General features: G+C 36.6%; 1 protein-coding gene across 3 annotated transcripts; it reads left to right on the top strand.

Moving 5' to 3' along the window:
• Window positions 1-5: 5 nt before the first annotated feature.
• Window positions 6-19,084, top strand: slc17a6b (solute carrier family 17 member 6b). 3 transcript variants are annotated; one of them, XR_012382259.1, is made up of 13 exons: window positions 6-579; window positions 1,962-2,217; window positions 2,692-2,810; window positions 5,012-5,126; window positions 5,717-5,804; window positions 6,174-6,260; window positions 7,633-7,775; window positions 8,819-8,968; window positions 9,590-9,722; window positions 12,618-12,728; window positions 14,737-14,864; window positions 17,587-18,073; window positions 18,306-19,084. XR_012382259.1 is itself a non-coding variant. In NM_001128821.1 (12 exon segments), coding segments are annotated over 12 exon segments (1,755 nt in total). In that variant the 5' UTR covers window positions 399-496; the 3' UTR covers window positions 17,929-17,962.
• The last annotated feature ends 3,365 nt before the right edge of the window (window positions 19,085-22,449 follow it).

Raw genomic sequence — 22,449 nt, 5'->3', positions numbered from 1 at the left:
CTCGCGCACTGCTGGCTGGCACAGGACTGGCGGCGGAGCTCGCGCTGATCTGAACGCGAGTCTGTCGCTGACCTTGGTGCTGAAAGCCATTTACCGCCCTTTAAAGCCACTTAACTGGCACTTCAATCGGAAAAAGTGACAGTACGGTACAAGGAAATTGGACCTATTTTTCTTTTAATCTGTGTTTTTGATCACAAGTGATTTTAATCAGAACTCCGTGTTCATTGAGTTAAATCTGAGATGGCATCGCGTGCCCCTATCGCGCGCGGGGCAGTTTATGAGTTTATAATAATGAGTAGACAGAGCCAGACCACTTCTGATCTCTCACTCGTGTAAGCGGATTTTTTTTCCCTTCGCTCTGTGAACACCGTCGTGAATTTTCCCCATCCGTCTTATACTGAATCATTGATCCGCTGGGTATGCTCTCTCATCTCACACTGTGACATGGTACTTTAACATTACCTGGGAAAAAAACGAGGGATTTTCACATTTGGACATGGAGACTCCGAGGGAGCCTGCTGGTTTTAGCAAAGAGGGGCTGAAGCAACTTGCGGGGAAGACACTGGGGCACGTGTACAGGTAAGATGATTTAACATTGTACAAATCAATTTAGACGTTTGAACATAATGTGCATAAACGTGTGTGTGCTAGGCATGAATATAATCAATGTCTTCCTGGCTTATGACAGAACAGAGAAAGTATGAATTTGTGTGGTAGTTTTGTCTGCCCAAAACGAGTTTCCCCAGTCGGTTTTGGCGTCACGCCTCACGGAGACGAGCAGAAAATTATGTAATTGTGCATAATCTTGGGAGGAGGGGATGGAAGCATGCGAGTTTTCCTATCTTTATGGGTTGTCATGTATTCTGGCGATTGTAGGGCTTTTACGATTGCAGTCTAATCGTTCAATTAGAAGATTCCCTCGAGTGTCTCTTCCTTTTAGAGACCATCCACATATTCCCACAATACCTGCTGAAATAATCATTATTGAAAAACATGAGAAAATCGGATTATACATCATTATTCAACATTGGATCGATGCTCTTCGATACAGAGTCATTTTTGTGCGCGTTTTAAGAAAAAAAAACCTCTGCAACTTGCACGAAGGGTTAAAAAACTGATCGACCGCCTGGACCATCTGAACGAATTGTTCTTTCGCAATTGAAAGTGCATTTTCCTTTCAACGCTGCATTTAGTTAATGTGTCTCCTCATATTTATTTTTTTCCTTTGCTAAGAGAAATGTTTTAGCCTCTACATATTTTCGATCATTCTCTTGTTTCTGCTATGATTAAAAGCCTGAATTAACGATTTTAATACAGTTCATGTGCATTTTATATGATTGCATTTTGTCAAAATAAAACGTCTTTTGTTTCCATCATAAAAACTTCAATCGAAATGTTTGGCATTTTTACATTTCGAAACAATATATGCCTACATTTTAATGCACATTAAATTATTATATATTATACATCCCCATGTGCGTTTTTATTTAAAATCCTAATGTTAAAAAACTACGCAAATCCCTCTCTTTTTGAGAACACAAAGCACTAGTATACTTACATTAATTCTGCTATTGAAGTGAATAATATGATTGAACCCTAAGCCGTGTGATTGTAAAACAGGTGAAGGTGAAGGGAATTGCTGCAATGCGGTACAGTGCGCTTTACAGCAGCACAGCAAATCTCTAAATAGTTTGAAGAAAATATTTTGTGATGAAATAAAAATAAATATAAGACAATTGCATGCGATCTCGGTGATGTCTGAATCTGAATCTATTAAAATAGGCTACCAGTGGAAATGTAAACTGAATGAAATGTTTAAAAGCACGTTTGATTTAATATTAGGCTACGACCAATATTTACAGGGGGAAATGATAGATATTCATAATTATTCTGACTAATTTAGTTCCTATAGCCAGTGAGCTGTTGGTGTCCTACAAACAGTTCTCTTCTGACTGATTCAGGGTGATAGAAAAGCGGCAAAAACCTGGTGAGAACATTGAACTGACCGAGGATGGACGGCCTGCCCAGATCAACGAGAGAAAAGCACCTTTGTGCGACTGTACTTGCTTCGGACTTCCGCGCCGCTACATCATCGCCATAATGAGCGGCCTCGGTTTCTGTATCTCCTTCGGTATTCGGTGCAACTTAGGCGTGGCCATAGTGAGCATGGTGAACAACAGCACCATTCACCTGAACGGAAAGATCATCATCAAAGAGGTTTGTACGCCTGGCACGCTTCGAATTTTATATGTCTACGTCAGCTTCGTGACACCCCCTCACACAGATCATGAACGCACACACACACACACACACACACACACACACACACACAGTCTGACGTGCACACACATACGTACAATTTAGGGAATAGGATAAAATGAAATAAATAAAATAAAGCAAAATATTTAACGAACGTAATGGTTTGTGTTTGTTGAAAAGAGGCTTATTGGATGCTGAATCGCAGACTTGGAAAATATTGAAAGCAAATACTGATGCAAAAAAATTGACCTTGGTTGTTTGAATGTCATCGGCCTCAAATTGATTAACTCTTCAGCTAGAACTAATGCTGCGCACTTTTTTCTTTTTTTTTTTTAGTGCACATTGATCAATAATATTTTTTTTGTGTTGTGGCTTTTATAAATAACGAATATGCAGTATATTCATAACATAAAACATATTTCTTTTTCTCAGAAAGCAAAGTTTAACTGGGATCCGGAAACAGTTGGATTGATTCATGGCTCGTTTTTCTGGGGTTATATAGTGACGCAAATTCCCGGAGGATACATTTCTTCAAGACTGGCGGCAAACAGGTATGGAAATGATGTTTATTTATTTTTTAACATCACAGTTGTTGTTTTTAATATTATCAGCTCATACGTAGACCTATTTAATTGCATTTAAAATAGCATTTGGTATTTAGCTATAATAATCTCTAATGCTGTAATGCAAAACAAAATTAAATCTTCATTGGTAACGAAAGAATATTCATAATTAAGTGTGATTCTTTAAAAAAATGTATATGATATTAGTTGGAGAGTTTTGATTAGCTGAAGACTGAAAATCCTTTCAAAGGCGGTGCGAAAAATGCAAAGGATCATCATGTTTTTAAAACATTTTTGAATGCGAAGGAGAATCATTTATTGCTGTATGTTTTTTCATACATGCAAACATATTAAAATATAACCCTAATATTTAAAAAATAAACCATGACCAATATTAGTAATGTTATTTGTATCCATATAGAGAAACACGATTTGTGATCATCATTAAGTCTGACTGAGCTGTACATATTAGTTGTCTGTGTTGCACTAGAAATGTTCCTTATTCATAGCTTCTTGGAACTGTACCTGTCATGGAGGAAACAGAGGATGATGGGAGGACCTATGTTCATCTGTTTATTATTTGCATAAAATTTCTTGTAAGAGCGCATTTTTGTGTGTGAAACTAATATCATTATGAGCTCTTCCCCGATATAACTTTTATGAATTATACTGGCTCATATTTTACTATAGAAAAACAAGGAAAGAAGAAAATGTTCACTCTTAAAAAAAATACATTTTTCTATTGTTAACAATGGTCAAATTTATTGACCATTCATATTGTAATTCCACAGAATATTAAATAGAAATTGTTACGGTATAGTAGATTTTTTTAAATGTTCTTCAAGCTATGAATAAAATCACTAAAAGGTTGTTTGGGGAACCCTCAAAATTGTCGTCACTATAAAACCCCCATATTTTTTCTTCCTGACACCTTTAGTTTTATGAATTATTATTTAGAGAACTGTGCTTTTTAAAACCATGGTTTATTATTTTTTCGTTTTTTCAGGACTCAGACTTGCTTCTAGCGTTCTTAAATTAAGGTCATTGTCCATTATTAATCTGGCACATGCTATAGGCCTAGATGAGATGCTGTATATGCAGTGAATACAGTAAGGTATAAGCAATGCAAGTGTTAAAAGAGAGAGGGTAGGGGTAAAAATTTATTAAATAAATCAATGCTTAAATCAGAGAGAGAGAGAGAGAGAGAGAGAGAGAGAGAGAGAGAGAGAGAGAGAGAGAGAGAGAGAGAGAGAGAGAGAGAGAGAGAGAGAGAGTTCATTGCTCTGCTTGTGTTTCAATGCTGTGTGTCTGAGAGTGAGTGAGTGAGTGGCAGAGTGAAGGCTGACCCGTCGTGTGAGTTGTAGGATTAGACTGTGGGAGCGGGTCTGTGGGGCATTCATTCTCCACCTGTTAATGAGATCCCGGGGGGAACCGTGTCTAATCTGCTCAATGAGGGGGGCATGGCAACCAGCCCCGGACATGTTGCCAGAGGGCTTGGCCGTGACTCATATTTCACACAACGATTTAGCAACAATAAAAACGCCCATGTTAGCTATACGGTAGTTGGAAGTATAATTTTTCTTCTCACTAAAACAAACATCTGCTTTGATGGTTGCATGGCTAACAATAGACCAAACGGTTTGTTTGTCAATAATCCGCCATAGTCAAAATGTTGTGCAATTCTATATCATATTCCTATAGACGCAGTACGTCAAATTATTGATTTAATTGTATTTGCTGAAATTATGCAACACTTCCCAGTTCATATTTCGGCAATTGGTTGACGTGATTGGGGACTAATAGAATCAGCGAGTCTCGTGCTGGAGGACTCTCTCAATCCGATTAGCGCTGTGCCAGTGGGAGAGAGAGGTGAGGGGTCTCGAGCTCTACACGACGACAGAAAAATTGGAAATAAATGAAAGTCCGTTTTTCTTCTGTGGTAATAGCCTACTAGAAGCCTACCCCGCGTGACCAAACACAATAGGCTACCATTTTTTTTATGACAAACACGTGTATGTTTAGCAGCCTATTTTCTCTCAGCGACAAAACTGTGTATAATTAAAAAGATTGGCGACTATAATGACACCTGAATAGTATAGGTTTATAGGGGAAAACTGATGAAATGAACCTATAAATGTGTTTCTCTAACTAAACAGCACAATTTAACCACGTATCCATTTACTATGCAGGGTTTTTGGCGCGGCGATTCTCCTCACGTCCACACTGAATATGTTCATCCCCTCAGCTGCACGTGGTCACTATGGTTGCGTCATATTCGTCAGGATATTACAAGGGCTTGTAGAGGTAAGAATACCTACGGTTTTCTCGCTGTTTGTTTGCTGTGCTCTTTAAAAAGAGTCTGTATTGGCATGAATGATTCCACAAAGAACATTTAACATTCATGGAGCCTTTCCATTCCACGAAGGCTTTCTTAAAATCGTAATATTTAGAAAAAAATGTTCTTTTAAGAACAATTGACTGAAAAGTTTTTCGCGGAACCAATTAAACTGCTAAACTGCTGCAAAACTTTATTTCTTAACTGTGTAATATTAATCTAACACCATGACAATTATAGGCCTATTCATATCTAAAACATGAGCACTTTTGGCTATTTCTCCAAGAAAAAAAAACATTTGTGGTTGTTCATACTGGGAAAAGTCCATTATCCTATAACAATCAGTTATGACCTGAGGATATCTGTAAGAGAACAATAACCCAGGCTTTGTCTTCGGGACAAGTGTATTGATTTGTAGAGGCACTATGTGTTTTGTAATTACCACGATTATGTCAACAATGTGTATTATTATTATTTTTTAAGAAACTATATTTATAACCACATTATGAAATATTCAACCTGATAAAACTGATGGGTGTTATTATTGTTTTTATTGTAGGGTGTAACTTACCCAGCCTGTCATGGGATCTGGAGTAAGTGGGCCCCTCCACTGGAAAGAAGTCGTCTGGCCACAACCTCCTTCTGTGGTAAAAATTCAACCTCATTCTCTTTAAAGCAAACATACACAAGTGGATAAAAGAGAGAGAAAAACAATGCTATTACATTTGTTTAGTTGCTCTCTTAGTGGCTTATTGTTGAGTTCATTTTAAAATGTAAATATTCATTTGCTGTTTATCTTCAAGAATACTAGGATAGGAAACATTATTTATGCATGATCTGTATCTTCCTGTGATGTTTTAATGCATAAACAACTATTGAATTCAAGGCTGCCTGGGCTGAGAGTACATATAGAAAGCTTCTTTTTTGTTTAAAGACTTTTACTGTAAGTTGAACTACAAACTGAATTTTGACTTGAACACCCCCCCCCCCCAACCCCCCCATTCTTTCCTCTGTAGGTTCCTATGCTGGGGCTGTCATTGCCATGCCTCTGGCTGGGATCCTGGTGCAGTACACGGGCTGGTCTTCTGTTTTCTATGTCTATGGTAAGAGTGGTTTGTGTGTGTAATGCAACTGTTGTTATATGAGTGTGCTGAACGAATGGCCTCGGTAGTATGGATTAACTCGCTGATGCTAGATATTGATTTTTCCTCTGATGCTGCCATGTGTCTATCTTCTGTGCTGACACTGAATCGGCTTGTTTCGGTGCCAAGAATTAGCACGTCCTGGATGGAAAGCAATGCATTTTAATCTCATCACTTATATGAGGAGTTTTCAGTCAGATGATCTACCTGCCTGACATCATTTATTTTAAGATTCACATCTACTCTGAAAAAATATGTACTTTCAATCAACTTTTAAAAAAATAAAAATGCTGAAAATAAAATGTTTAGTCTTTCTCAAAGTATAAAATTACTTTGGTTCAAACTGTAAAAATTTATTTAATCTTTATTCAAAAATATTAATTGTGGTCAAGAAAAAAAAAGATTTACCCAAAGTAGAAATATTCTATACTCTAAAGACCCTAATTATAATTGTTATTAATATTTTTACTTTGGTACAACATAGATGTTTAAAACTTAAGATTTTATTATTATTATTATTTTTTTTTTAATATTTAGTTATATTCTACCTGATGCAGTGGCGCAGTAGGTAGTGTTGTCGCCTCACAGCAAGAAGGTTGCTGATTCGAGCCTCAGTTGGCTGGTTTGAGGGTCAGATGGCGTTTCTGTGTGGAGTTTGCTTGTTCTCCCTGCATTTGCGTGGGTTTCCTCTGGGTGCTCCGGTTTCTCCCACAGTCCAAATACATGTGGTACAGGTGAAGGCTAGGCTAAAGGTAGGGTAGGCTAAATTGTCCATAGTGTATGTATGTTTGCAAAATGAGTGTGTATGGGTTTCCAAGTGATGGGTTGCGGCTGGAAGAGCATCCGCTTTGTAAAACATATGCTGGATAAGTTGGTAGTGGATTCTGCTGTGGTGACCCCAGATTAAAAAAGGGACTACGCCGAAAAGAAAAAAAATTAATGAATGAATGAATATATTTTACGCTTAGATCAAAGAATAATTTTGCTTTGGACCCAACCTAAAAAAAAGTACAGTAATTTGCTACAGCTAAATTGATAAATGCCCCTCAAATCATTATATTTTGGACAAAACTGCTGGTTTAAAGTATAAATAATGAATAAATAATAATATTATTATATAATACATTAAATAATAATAAAAAAATAATAATGCTGTTAATTTTTCCTATGGGATTTGTTTGTTTTTTTCTTTAAGGCAAATTAAATTAAACAGGATAAAATCAGAAATCATATTTTTCACTTAATCCAAAAAAAATATTGTTCGTTCTTTGAACGAAAGACACAGTAGTTGATCATTTTTCATTGTACATTATTTGTTGCTCTCTTTTTTCAGGCTGCTTTGGGATTTTCTGGTACATGTTCTGGATCTTGGTGTCATATGAGAGCCCGGCTGAACACCCCACCATCACAGCTGAGGAACGCTGCTACATTGAGGAGAGTATCGGAGAGAGTGCTAAGCTGCTAGGACCTGCAGATGTAAGTGCAAATCTACCTTACAGATAGTTTTCTTAGAAATAATGGAGAGAAAGAGATCTATCTATCTATCTATCTATCTATCTATCTATCTATCTATCTATCTATCTATCTATCTATCTATCTATCTATCTATCTATCTATCTGTCTGTCTGTCTGTCTGTCTGTCTGTCTGTCTGTCTGTCTGTCTGTCTGTCTGTCTGTCTGTCTGTCTGTCTGTCTGTCTGTCTGTCTGTCTGTCTGTCTGTCTGTCTGTCTATCTATCTATCTATCTATCTATCATTTACACATTTGAATTGCACTTTATGGCCTTGATTTCTGCTCCAACGGTTGATGTTGAAAAGATTAACAAAGGACTTTCGCTGACATCTTTACTAGTTTGAAGTGATATGTTGTGTAGAAAAAAAAAACAGGTAATGAACTGCGAATACATTTTCTGTTATCAAAGGTGATGGGAGGGGGGGGGGGATTCTTACTACAAATACTTGTGAAATGCATCATTTTTAACTACTAAAATGTCAAAAACTCACAATAAGTCCCTTTATTTAACCACAGTGTAAAGTACTTGAAAACCAAACACAGTGGTGAACTTAAAACAGTATATGCATTATAGTGCTGGCACAGTGTTTCATTTCAAAATTCACATCACCAGCTGCTGTCAATACAGTGTTTTAGTCAGTTTTGTTCTTCTGTGGATGTTGAAGAAGGTGGATGTTGGGGTTATCTAAGGACATTTAATAAAGTCTAAGTTTAATGTACCAACAAAGATAGACTAGAAGCAGAGAATTCTTCCACATCAAACATTTTGATATATCATATTCCTTAAAAATGTAATTCATGCATTTTTCCCTTGTTAACCTTTCTATGACTTTACCATGAACTGCCACTTAATGTCAGAACTGACAAAAAGAGTTTCACACACACTTCCAGCATCAAACCTTTACATATCATATTTGTTGAAAGCCCTCTATACAGCAGGTATCTATCATAATCAAAAACATATGGGTAGTATTGTTCACTACACATTACTCAATGCTCTCCTACAGAAATTTAAGACACCTTGGAGGAAGTTTTTCACATCCATGCCCGTCTATGCAATCATCGTTGCCAACTTCTGCAGGAGTTGGACCTTCTACTTGCTGCTCATCAGCCAGCCCGCATACTTCGAGGAGGTGTTTGGCTTTGAGATTAGCAAGGTAATTTCTCTTTACCTTTCATTTGGCGTGCATTTTATTTGGAAATTGTTAAATACACACCCAGTAATTAAAAAAAAATGATTAAATACTTCATGAAAAGCTATAGTTGAGTCAACGTGGCTTGCCTGAGTGTCTAAGTTTCATTTGATTTTTGTCTATAATTCCAGTGCGCATCAGTAAAAGGGTGACCTTTGTTATTCCCTAAGGTCTGAAATAGGTTGATGAATTATTCATTGCGAATATTGTTCAAAATGAATTATTCATTAATCATTTATTGGTGATTTTGCATCTCATCTCATCTTGTTTCCTCACTTCCTACAGTTAAACCTGCAACCATGTCTTTACATCTAGTTTTAGTATTAACCTACTAATAGCAATGCCTTGCATGGTACAGTAATGTTGCATGCTAAATGTTTATCCAGTATTTACACATAAATCTAATTTAAAATCAAATTTAATTGAAAGATTCTCACAGTTTTATTATTATAGATTTGATCTTGCTTTGGTGTGTCTGTGTACTGTATGTCACAGTTTTAGCTAGCATTGGTCAGTGGCTAATGCTTCTATCCTGGAGAGTTTTTAATAGGACGCTCATGAGCCTGACGCTGGTCTCTTCTTCAGGTTGGCATGTTGTCAGCTCTGCCCCATCTGGTGATGACCATTATTGTGCCCATTGGGGGACAGCTAGCCGATCACCTTCGCAGCAAAAACATCCTGTCTACAACTACGGTTCGAAAGATCATGAACTGCGGAGGTGATTCCAGCCTTCAGCACAAATGCACACAAACCTTAGACACTATACGACTGCATTAATTTATCTTTTGTTGTTAAATCCATGTGAACTAGTAAAGTTAAGGGGGTAGTTTACCCAAAAATGAAAATGTCTTCTCTCTCGAGTATACTCTCAGAAATAAAGGTAGGTAAGCTGTCAGTGGGGTGGTACCCTTTTCAAAAGGTGTACATTTGTACTTAAAGGGTACACATTGGTACCTTAAAAGTATTTATTAATACCTAAAAATTTTAAGAGGAACAGTTTTGTGCTTTTTAGGTACTAATATGTACCCTCGAGGTATTAATATGGACTTTTTAGGTACAAATTTGTACCTTTTAAAAGGTACCACCCCAGTGACAGCTCACATACCCTTATTTCTGAAAGTGTAGTTCTAAATCTTTATTTGTTTATTTTTTCATTTGAACACAAAAAGAAGATATTTTGAAGAAAGCTGAAAACTGGCAACTATTGACTTCCACAGTAAAAAACAAATACCATTGTCAATGGATGTAGGTTTACAACATTCTTTAAAATATCTTCTCTTGTGTTCAACAAACAGGTCAAACTGTGTTGTCACAAGTTAAGGGTGTGAAAATGGTTTTTAGGTGAACTATCCCTTTAAATTATGCTAGCTCACTTTTAAAATCACTTTGAAAGAGAGAGATTACCCAGAAATTAAAATTGTTACTATTTACTCACCCTCCACTTTTAATTCCTTTCTTCTTTCTTCTTCAATTACAATTTGTAATACAATTAAAATATTTTGTAGAATGTCAGAAAATAATAGCCAATGCCTGACATAATCTGTGGACTTTTTTTTTCTTTTTCTGCACAGAAAATCTGCAGATTTATGTCGAATGATTTTGGAGGATGGTAACTAAAACAGTATATAAAAGATAATAAACTTTTTAATAATTAATACTTGTATTTTAGGTTTACAATGCAAATCCAGTTTGACCCATTTGTATGGTAAACAAGGCAAATATATATAAATATAATATGTAAAATAATAGACAAGAATATAATATATCAAATAATAAACAGAATATAGTATATCAAATAATAGGCAGTGAATATTACTTAAACTGTTTTTAATGGGTGACACGGTGGCTCAGTGGTTAGCACTGTTGCCTCACAGCACGAAGGTCACTGGTTCAAGTCCCGGCTGGACCAGTTGGTGTTTCTGTGTGGAGTTTGCATGGGTTTCCTCCAGGTGCTTCACAATCCAAAGACATGCATTAAACACTGTAAAAAATAGAACCATAAAGTTTACAGTTTAAAAATGGCAGCTGTGGTTGCCAGTATTTTACGGTACAAACCATAAAAGTAATTTCTCCTTTTTAACAGTAAACTATCGTATTTCATAAATTAATAGATGTAGTAAGTTTGTATTTTAAATTACCAACATCTACACATCTTAACACAGTTAAGTTAAGTTAACACAGCCATATGCAGGTGGTGATGAGAAAGTTACATAATGAACCATTGCTCATCTCAAACATCTTTTCTCACAAGCAGAAAAGTGTATCAACGTATAGAAGGTGCTCAGTGTCATTCACACAGGGCCAGAGCAAGCTGAACTGCCGCTCTAGGCAAAGGACGGTTATGCCGCCCTCGAGGGACGAGGTTAGGCCGGGTTGTCGAGGGACGCCGCCCTCCCTATTCTGCCGCCCTAGATGCGGACATAACTGAGGGCACAGGTGGTGAGGGTAGTGTCGCGGACGCCGCCCTAGACGCGGATATAACCGAGGGCGAGGGTGGTGAGGGTAGTGTCGCTGACGCCGCCCTAGACGCGGATATAACTGAGGGCGGGAAAGGTGAGGGTTGTGTCAGGGACGCCGTCCTCTTTATTCTGCCACCCTAGGCGGCCGCCTAGGTCGCCTCTATGGACGCGCCGGCCCTGCATTCACACAGCTACTTAACACCAGTATGGTAACACACATACAATTAAAGTCATTGAACATTGTTTATCAACATTAGATGTAAAATTAATCTCTAATGTCCATAACTGATGGGGAAACAACTAAAAAGATCCAAATGAATGTCAACAAAAAGCATAAAAAAGGGTTGTGCCATCCAGGGAATTCTGGGAAAGACAGTTTACGGTTATTCGCCGTTTATATTAAGGAAACATACTGTTAACCAGGTCACAAATTTTTACTGTAGCTGTTTTACAGTTTTTACCGTTGAAATCCTGGCCATTTTTACAGTGTAAGTGAATTGAATAAACTAAATTGACCATAGTGTATGAGTGTGTGTGAGAGTTTATTGGTGTTTCTGAGTACTGGGTTGTGGCTGTTAGGGCATCTGCTGCCTAAAACATATGCTGGATATGTTGGCGATTCATTCCGCTGTGATAACTTCTAATAAATAAAGGACTAAGCTGAAAAGAAAATTATGAAAGAAATTATAAAACTGTATTTACAAATAATGTAATCATATAAAAATTTGCATATTAGTTAATAATATTACAGAAATTAATATAAAGAACTAAAATATGTACATTTACAAACATTTACATAATTAAATAAACAGATTCAACTATGAGAAAAAAACCCTGTGTAAATCTGCAGATTTCTCTGTGTATAGATTCTGTGTGGGTATTAGTCGATAGCTGTTGACTTCCATCATATTTTTCTATGGATATCAAAATCTACTAGTTCCCAAAATATCTTTGTTTGTTTTTAGCAGAAAAAAATAAAGTCATAAATGTTTGTAAGTAGTGTAGGGTGAGTAAATGATGAGTACATTTAGATCTTGGGGTGAATTCTTTCTTGTACGCATTGCAGTATTTCATCTAAATGTAATGATTATATAGTTGTATTAGTACAATTAATCTTAATAAATTGATTAATCATGTGTTTTTATCTTCCTCAGGTTTTGGGATGGAGGCCACTCTGTTGTTGATTGTTGGTTATTCACACAGTAAAGGAGTGGCTATTTCATTTCTAGTGTTGGCTGTCGGCTTCAGTGGATTTGCAATATCAGGCAAGCCTCTTGGGAAAGAGTATATCATTTACTTTCATTGCAAACCTGTCGTTTATAGGCAACAATTATAAGAAAACCCAGCAGCCATAAATAATAGCCAAGAAATGCTGCAAAAAAAGGCGGTATTTCTAAGAAGTACCATGTTTCCCTTTTATCGCTCAAATGTGCTCTTCCTCCAGTGAGGCTTGAAAGGAAGAAGTGTTTCTGTTGGACTTTTTAATAATTCATGCTCACTCCCCTGAGAGGCAGCACATCCAGACAGAGCTGTGCGTGAGGGAGGGGCCAGAGACTCCTCCGCTGCACAAGATGGCTGCTCATGCTATTTATAGTCTTGATCTCCAACATCGTGTTAGAGATACTGTAAAATATGCACAGCTAAAACATACATATTATACAGTAGGAACACTGTGACCTGAATATTTAGGAACGAAATGTAATTTATTATTATTACTAACATTATTATTATATTTCTATATTATTTTCTATATATAAATATACACTCACTGGCCACTTTTTTTAGGTACACCTGTTCAACTGCTCATTAACACAAATTTCTAAGCAGCCAATAACATGGCAGCAACTCAGTGCATGTAGACATGGTCAATATGATCTTCTGCAGTTCAAACTGAGCATCAGAATGGGGAAGAACGTTGATTTAAGTAGCTTTAACCATGGCATGGTTGTTGGTGCCAGACGGGCTGGTCTTAGTGTTTCAGAAACTGCTGTTCTACTGGGATTTTCACACACAATCTCTAGGGTTTACTGAGAATAGTCAGAAAAAGAGAAAATATCCAGTGAGTAGCAGTTCTTCTGTGGGCACAAATGCCTTGTTGATGCCAGAGGTCAGAGGAGAATGGCCACACTGGTTCTAGCTGATAGAAAGGCAACAGTAACTCAAATAACCACTCGTTACAACCGAGGTATGCGGAAGAGCATCTCTAAACGCACAACACGTCGAACCTTGAGGAGGTCTAAAAAGGGGGTTCAGCCCAGCCCTTTTAAGCTGTATCTAATAAAGTGGCCGTTGAGTGTATTTTTTTGGTCAGGCACCATGCTCAGAATAATTAGTCTTAAATAATAAACACGGCTCTATTTTCATCTGCTCTCCCTATAATTTCATATTTTGTTATTAATTTGAAATACATTTTATTTTTAAAATTCTTTTTTTTATATATTAATATGTAAAAACGTATATATAAATAGTGTTTTTGATGTAAATTTATTAAGTTTATTATATTAATATATAGTTTTTATTGTAATAAGCTTAAAGCTTTAGTATTGTTTTTTTAAAGGGTTAGTTATTTTGTTACTTCAGCTAATGAGAAATGGCAATGTCAGGCATTTAGCTGAAATATATAATATATAATATATATAATATATATATAATATAATAATCAAAATTATATTAACACATTACGTCTAATTTCATAAACATGAATTCTTACTGCCTTAACATGAATTATTACGAGCAATTAAATATTACAGCATTTATTACATTTACATGGGTTTATCCTGTTATTAAATAAAAATACTATTGTACATTCCTTGTTCATGTTACTTCACTGTACATTAACTAACAATGTATACAACTTTCCAATCTATTTATAAATGGAGAAATTAGCCAAGAAAGATAAATGCAGTACAAGTATTTTTAAATGGTAGTTCAAAATGTGTTTTTAATGACTTAATAATAATAACCTTGGTTTGTTATGGCTATAATTATTTAGCCATTTTCCACATGTATACATTTAGTACTGCAAAAGACTATGCACAGAAATACAGAATTAGCCCAAACATTGACGCAAAACAACGAGACGAGGATACTGATGGCTTGAATTCACTGACACAGGTAATCAGCTAAACAGGGAACAGGTATGACTCAGAAATCATAGCAACAAATACACTCAAGTTTGCTCAAGGGGAAAATAGACATTCAAAAAATCAGGGGATGACATATTTGTAGCAACTCGTCAGATAATAATACAATGCATATCTTTTTGTGCCACAGGTTTCAACGTTAATCATTTAGACATTGCTCCTCGCTATGCCAGTATCCTCATGGGCATCTCTAATGGAGTGGGTACCCTGTCAGGAATGGTGTGTCCTCTTATTGTCGGAGCCATGACTAAACACAAGGTAAGAGCATCTTCAGTTATTAGCACTATGCGCTTGTAAATTTGCTACATGAAATACTGTTTCAAGGTTCAAAGCTCTGCTCATTGAATTTAGGAAACTCAAGATGGTGAGTTAAAGTTTAAGACCACTAAATTTCTTATCACACATTAAAGTGAATCTTTTACAAAATCAAGGTGTAAATGCAGTCTTTGGAATACTTTAATGATTTATACAGACAAATAACTTTCTAACCATCTCAGATTGGGATTTTTGTTAGACTTTCACAGGGATTGCACTTTATTAGTTGTTTAAAAAATAGTACTTTTACTTTTACAGGAGTACATTTTTAGTTCTGTATTGGGACTTTTACTGCACATTTTCCTTAAACCTGCAGCGACTTGATATGTTTATTGATTTTTTATGTAGAATAATCAGTCCTGTGATTCCTATCAATCATGGATAAATCACATCAGACAGACCAACCTCAAGACACAGGCACCTTTTAAATAAAGCAAATATGTACAGTGTGGAAGCATTAAAAGTGTCCTAGAAGAGGGTAAATCATTACACGCAGTAACCGAAAGACTGAACTGAATGTCACTGATGAAAAGGATGCCAACTGTTTATGACAAAAAAGTCTGAAATGCCTAAAACAACAACTAAGTGCACATTTTCAAACACTTGCACAAATTGCATGAATTTATCAGTGCAGAATTAGTTTGTTTTGTGGAGCCAACTGCTGGACACTCATAGCTTTTTAGACAGCATTCGCTTTGCATGTAAATGCAGAAACCTGCATTCTGTCAGCTTATTATAAGCACATATATAAATGAAATGTGTACTCATGTTAAATTAATCTCACAATTTAAATGTACTGTATATGTTTAAGAATGGAAAATAATTTATTGGGGGACCTATTATCCAAAAGTCACTTTTATAAGGGGTTTAAACACAGTTTTGTGGCAACAGTGTGTGGATACACCAGCCTCTAATGGTAAAAATTAATTAATTAACTTTTTTATAATCATACTTTATAAAAACAGTCTGCAGAAACAGTTTGATTCTCCCTTCATAGATGTCATCAGAGTGGGAAAACCCCATCCATTAGTGACGATCTCTCCCTCATCGGCATAAATAGCCCTGAGTGAGAAGCAGTCATCTGCCATTAGAGTTTTCACCTACTGAAGATAATGTCAGCAACTAAGAGGATTATAAATGTGGAGTTTTAGGATGCACAAATGAACACCTTAATCTTCATAGACTGCCTTGTAATGACACACAGACAGTTAGTCCTGTTTTGATTCTACCAGTATCCGTTTGTTAAGTGATGATGTGTTGGTGATGTATGTAATACTGTTTCCGGGTCCAAGCCAGAACTCATTCATTTATTCATTCATTTTCTTGTCGGCTTAGTCCCTTTAATAATCTGGAGTCGCCACAGAGTAATGAACCGCCAACTTATTCAGCACGTTTTTTTACGCAGCGATGTCCTTCCAACTGCAACCCATCTCTGGGAAACATCCACACACACACACACACACACACACACACACACACTTTGGACAATTTAGCCTACCCAATTCACCTGTACCACATGTCTTTGGACTGTGGGGGAAACCGGAGCACCCGTAGGAAACCTGTGCGAACACAAGGAAGAACATGCAAACTCCCCACAGAAACACCAACTGAGCCGAGGTTCGAACCAGCAACCCAGCGACCTTCTTGCCGTGAGGCGACAGCACTACCTACTGTGCCACTCTGTCACCTCCGCCACTCATTTGAATTGAGAAAATATTTGTTTATGATCACTTTTTATTCATATCACACCTTAAAGTGAATTTTATATTAAGTCATAGTGTACACAACTATATCTGGGCTTGCTGCGTACCAAAATTTCAACAATTTATAAAAAAATGAATCACTTTCTGGGCATCGGATATTAGGCATGTGCGATTGTGATATCCGAAAGTATTACAGCGCTTTGTAAATGTTTATTATTACCATTTTATGAGTCTCCCTATACAGTTTGATAGAGTGCTTGGACCCGAAAGCTACTTCGCCTGACGTCACACTTAACTAGTGGATTCTGATGCATAGGCGTTTTTAGCTCCTCCTTCTTTTAAAGAAAGCTGAATCTCATTTGAATTTAAAGTGACAGTCAATAAAACAGCACAATTTGGACCAAAGGCTAAAAGGGACAGTTTCAGAGTGAATAAGGCATTATTTGTGTCTAGGGACACCAGAGACTTATTTTACAGCAAATAAGTATAGCATAATCCCCCTTAACCTACACTTAAAAGAAACAACCTTTAAAGAAAAGGGCATGTTTATGTACGTTCCAGTTGATTTAAATTTTATTGCATTAATCATTACTGTTGAGTACTTTGTGAAGGGCTACTATACAATGAGTAGTATGCTTTTACTCGCACTACGCTTTTTGACAAGTAATGGTACTTTTGTGATACCATTTCTTGTTGGCTTTCGTGTTCAGGTTGCATGGATCATGTTTTGAATATCAGATTTTGTCCATGGTAGATTAAAAAGCTAAAAGTTGTGATATTTATGTGATTTTAAGCAGCACAGCGGGTCTATTATTATCTTATCTTATATAACACTGATCTTTAATCATTCCCAAAAGAGCTCATGAGCTCTGTCTTCATTTCATGCATTATTCTAGCAAGCCCCAGGATGGATTTCTTTGTCAGTGATGTCATTCCTGACGACTCTCTCTTCTTCTTTTCAGACCCGAGAAGAGTGGCAGTATGTGTTTCTTATCGCTTCTCTGGTGCACTATGGTGGTGTAATCTTCTATGGCATCTTCGCCTCTGGGGAGAAGCAGCCGTGGGCAGACCCAGAGCTGACCAGTGATGAGAAGTGCGGCTTCATTGATGAAGACGAGCTGGCGGAGGAGACAGGCGACATCACCCAGAGCTACGGTGCCCTCGGAGCTCCAGCCAAGAGTTACGGTGCCACCACACAGCTGAACGGAGGATGGGCTGAAGGATGGGATAAACGAGAGGAGTATGTGCAGGACGGGGTGGAGGAAGGGGGTTATGGATACAGGCAGGGTGGAAATTATTCCTAGGTCTTGAGAAGACACAATATATGACAAAGACACACACAAACAGAAACTTGCCAGCCGATTCGAATGTTATCACTCGATTGAATGGGTGTTATTAGTGGTTATCAGTTGATAGATATGGGCCAGTAGGGGCCTTATACACCTACTGGTAGGCTCAGAAGGCTGTTATCATACATCCACATGGTTAATCAGCTATAGATCATCTGTGGATGGAAGTTAACAAGAATTATTTACATTTTTTATTACATATACATGTATTTTATAAACATCTACACTTACCCCAACCCTAACCCAACCATCACAGTAATGTAAAAACAGATCTGGATCTGGAGTCTTTTCTATTAGAATAGCAAATTAACCATGTGAATGGATGATAACAGCCTACTGAGCCTACCAGTAGGTGCAGAAGGCCCCTACTGGCCTACATATATCAGCTGATAACAACTGTTAATGCCCATTCAATCAAGTGATAACATTCGAAGCGGGTGAACATGCAGGGGTGTGAAAATGATCTTGGATGCACTTGGAAAACAAGTCACAATTAAAAATATATTAGTAGCATTGCATTAAATAATAACAAACCAAGTGCAATGTGCAACAAACCAGTTTATGTTGCATATTTGTGTATTTGAAGTGTCTTTATTTTAATGAAGAAAAAAAAGTTCTATATGGACAGCAATTAAAACTATTAAGAGACTACTTGATAGTTGTCAATTTCTCTGGATTTACTGTAGTTGTTAGGTTATGTTTTATTCTATAAAGGTTTGATAGCATTTCTTCTAAATTAAGAGTGCTTCTTTTTCCCTAAAATGACAATTAGTCAGAATAACAAATGTTTTAATTTGTTGTTTGTGAAAATCATGGGTATTACATAAATTGTTGACGGATAAACTCGTCTGAAGTAAAAACATAAAAATCCCAGGCACACAACGTCGAAAGATATTAATATTAGGTTAGATTTAGGTCATGGCGTCAGGTGACAAAAAATCAAATGTCTAGCCAGCGTTTAAGGACAGTATTACTTTGATGTCCAATAGCGATGTCAAATAAAGTTGATAATTGGTTGATCTCAGGTTGTGTTGGAAAGTGACCAAAATTCAACGTCGAACCAACGTCATATTGACATCAAACAGAGACATTTATTCGTCAGGTTTGGCAACCAAAATCCAACATCTGCTAGACGTCATAGTGGTAACGTCCACAAAACGTCAAGCTGTAACATCATTAGGCATTGATATTTTTATTTTATTTTTTTTATTTTATGTTGATTTTAGGTTGGACGTTGACATTGGATTCTGACATCAACCCTATTTTCATTACCAAACAAAATGCAACATCCCCATGATGTGCTGCGCCTGCTGGGATGTCCAAAATCATGGTGTTTTTTTTTTGTGATTTTCAGCAAAAAAAAAATCTTTTTTTTTCTAACATGGCAGAAATGTTATCTGTAGTTTACAAAAACAGGAATTACATTTGACTCAAACATTCGTAAATCCAGAGAATCTTTAAGTCTTTTAATCTTTTTTACCATAGCTTTATAAATATACAAATATAAATCATATAATTAGGGCTGGGCGATATGGCAAAAATGCAGTCTCTGTAATTATTTTCCATATTGAACTATAACCATATATATTTCCATATAAGTTGTTAATGCTTCCAGATATAAAGAAGTAGCCCAAAAATTACTGAAGCCACAAATATTAGAGGGTCCATTAAATGACAACATATTTTTGGCAGATAATTTTTTTCATCTCTAATATCACATTTTAGTTGCACAGTTCTGCTGTGTGATTGGCTCTTAGATCAATATAGAGTAAACTAAATTCCATATCTTATTGTTATTGACATAAATTTTATTGTGATTCAATATATTATCATTTATCTGCCTAATTATAATTATATTATCAAACCAAAATAATCTTTTTGTAAATATTAAACTTAAAAAATATATATAGCTTTTTGTTATATAATCTAATGCAATGACTGTAAACTTTTAAGTGTGACTTAAGCATCCACATTTTCGACATCACTGTACATACAGCACAGTATAAAATATAAGCCCACACTGTAGATTTTGTATTGTCTGTGAGAAAAAAAGCTGTAGATTAACAAAAAAAATCTAAAACATTGTTAAAATTGTAATTGTTTGCACAATGATCTAATCCTACATTTAAATATGACTTTAAATAAGTCAGCTAATCAAATGAGATATTACATATCGAATTGGCAGACTGTAAATGTTGTATGTTCTATAAAAAAAAAGTATATTTAATTTCAAGTGCAATCATGCGTACTATTGTGAAAATTGAGTTTCACCCCATTATTCTGAGCCTTCGCAACATGAAGAAGCCTGTGGAGATATTTAGGCAAACGGCTCAGATATTGAACCCGTCAGGAGTCATTCATGCAGAAATACTGCTGTAGAAAATCACAAACAAGCAACTGGTTTCCACTGTTGATTTTTCCGATTGCACTGAGAGAGCTGCCATTTTAACAGCACAACAAAGAGAGTTTCTTTATACCTCATGATGTTTTACTCGTCCATAAACGTATACGTCATGTTTTCCCAGAGATTAAAGAGGACTGTAGTCTTTGACACTGCAGAGAAATAAAAAGCACAGTTTTTTTAGAGGATGAAATAAAAGCAACAAAAGTGTTTCTCAAGACAGGTCTTATGTATGTAAATATATTTTGGATGGTGCTGTTTCAATTTGGTGTTCGCTGTAACTTGGGAAGGGGTTTGGTTTTAGATAATTGGAATGTCTGGGAATATTATCTGCAAGAGCAACAAAAAAGCAAAAGCACAGTGGGTCAAGACTGTGGACTCTTTAATTTCATGTCCTTTTTTTCTCTAACTCCATGCCATTTTGACATCTGTGAATGTTAGTTATGCATGGATTTTTTTTTTTTTTTACTGTTTTTATGCTAGTTTACATTACTAAGCTGTTACTGATGTGTCAATTTCTTTGCACAATTAACCAAAGGTAACCCGCGGTGAGGGATTTTTGTGGGGAAAAGTTTCCATTGAGAGAACCTGTAAAAGGGCTGATACAGACAGTCCTGGCAGCAGAGAATAACCATATTCAATGTACAAAGCAATAAATCCATGGTAACAGTAACTTAGCGGTCACGTCATCCAAAACAATGTAACACATTTAACTGTACGCATTTTGGTTTAAGTGTTTTGTGATGACAATTAAAAAAGAGTAAAGATTAAACATCTACTTACTGTTCAAATATATATATATATAAATATACGAGACTATATTTAGATTTAGCAAGAGTCCAGTGCCGCTCTCTTCTCTGTGGAGAGTTTGTGTGCTGGGCCCACTCACCAGAAGAGAATGATCCTTCAGTGTCGCCTGCGGTTGCGTCCCGTTGGAAACTCATCCCGGGTCCTCAGCACCGCCGGCGGCCGCACCTCTGTAGTCGTCCTGTATGGTTGCCAGTGGTTGCTTTTTGAGAGTATGTTGTTGTCGGGTATCCTTTACGTTGATCCTCCCTTCCTCTTTGTTTGGGGTCTGTGTTTTGTCTGTGGCTTAGAGAAGCGCTCCTTTGCCTCCCTCTTCCCTCGTTTCTCCTTGCATTCTCCCTCTACTGTTGCAATATTCAGTGACACGAGGATTGTGTGTAAAGGTATTCAAAACTCTTCAAACACGACAGTAATTTGCCTGATGATGTTGAGATACCTTATTCTTGTTTCCTGCCTAAGAGTGAAGTGTGAATATATGGCTTCCTTTGCTGTTACTGTAAATGGAGAGGTATGTTGATGTGAAATTTAAATGCTCTATATAGCCTTTTTTATATAAAATTATAACAAAATTGTACTCGCCTCTGGTGTTTTTTTGCAATTCCGCTAAGATTTATTATCTATGTACTTGGAGGATGTGATTATGAGAAGTAGTATGTGATGACGCCTAATAATCAGAGGGGATTAATAGTTGGATACCAATAGTCTAGACGCACTTAACCCTTACTGTAAACGTATCCACTGAATCTGATTGGCTGATTGGGAAGTCCCACTTAGTGAAATCAAACCTTATGGTCTGTCTGTCTGTCTATCCATCCATCTATTTACCTGTCTGTCTGTCTGTCTGTCCGTCCGTCCGTCCGTCCGTCCGTCCGTCCGTCCGTCTATCTATCTATCTATCTATCTATCTATCTATCTATCTATCTATCTATCTATCTATCTATCTATCTATCTATCTATCTATCTATCTATCTATCTATCTATCTATCTATCTATCTATCTATCTATTTATCTATCTGTCTGTCTGTCTGTCTGTCTGTCTGTCTGTCTATCTTCTGTCTGTCTGTCTGTCTGTCTGTTTATCTATCTATCTCTATCTATCTATCTATCTATCTATCTATCTATCTATCCATCCATCCATCCATCCATCCATCCATCCATCCATCCATCCATCCATCCATCCATCCATCCATCGTCTGTCTGTCTGTCTGTCTGTCTGTCTGTCTGTCTGTCTGTCTGTCTGTCTATCTATCTATCTATCTATCTATCTA

The sequence above is a fragment of the Danio rerio genome, chromosome 7, assembly GCF_049306965.1.
Source record: "Danio rerio strain Tuebingen ecotype United States chromosome 7, GRCz12tu, whole genome shotgun sequence".
Taxonomy (NCBI): domain Eukaryota; kingdom Metazoa; phylum Chordata; class Actinopteri; order Cypriniformes; family Danionidae; genus Danio; species Danio rerio.
The sequence above is the reverse complement of the archived record's forward strand: the minus strand, read 5'-3'. Positions and strand labels throughout refer to the sequence as shown.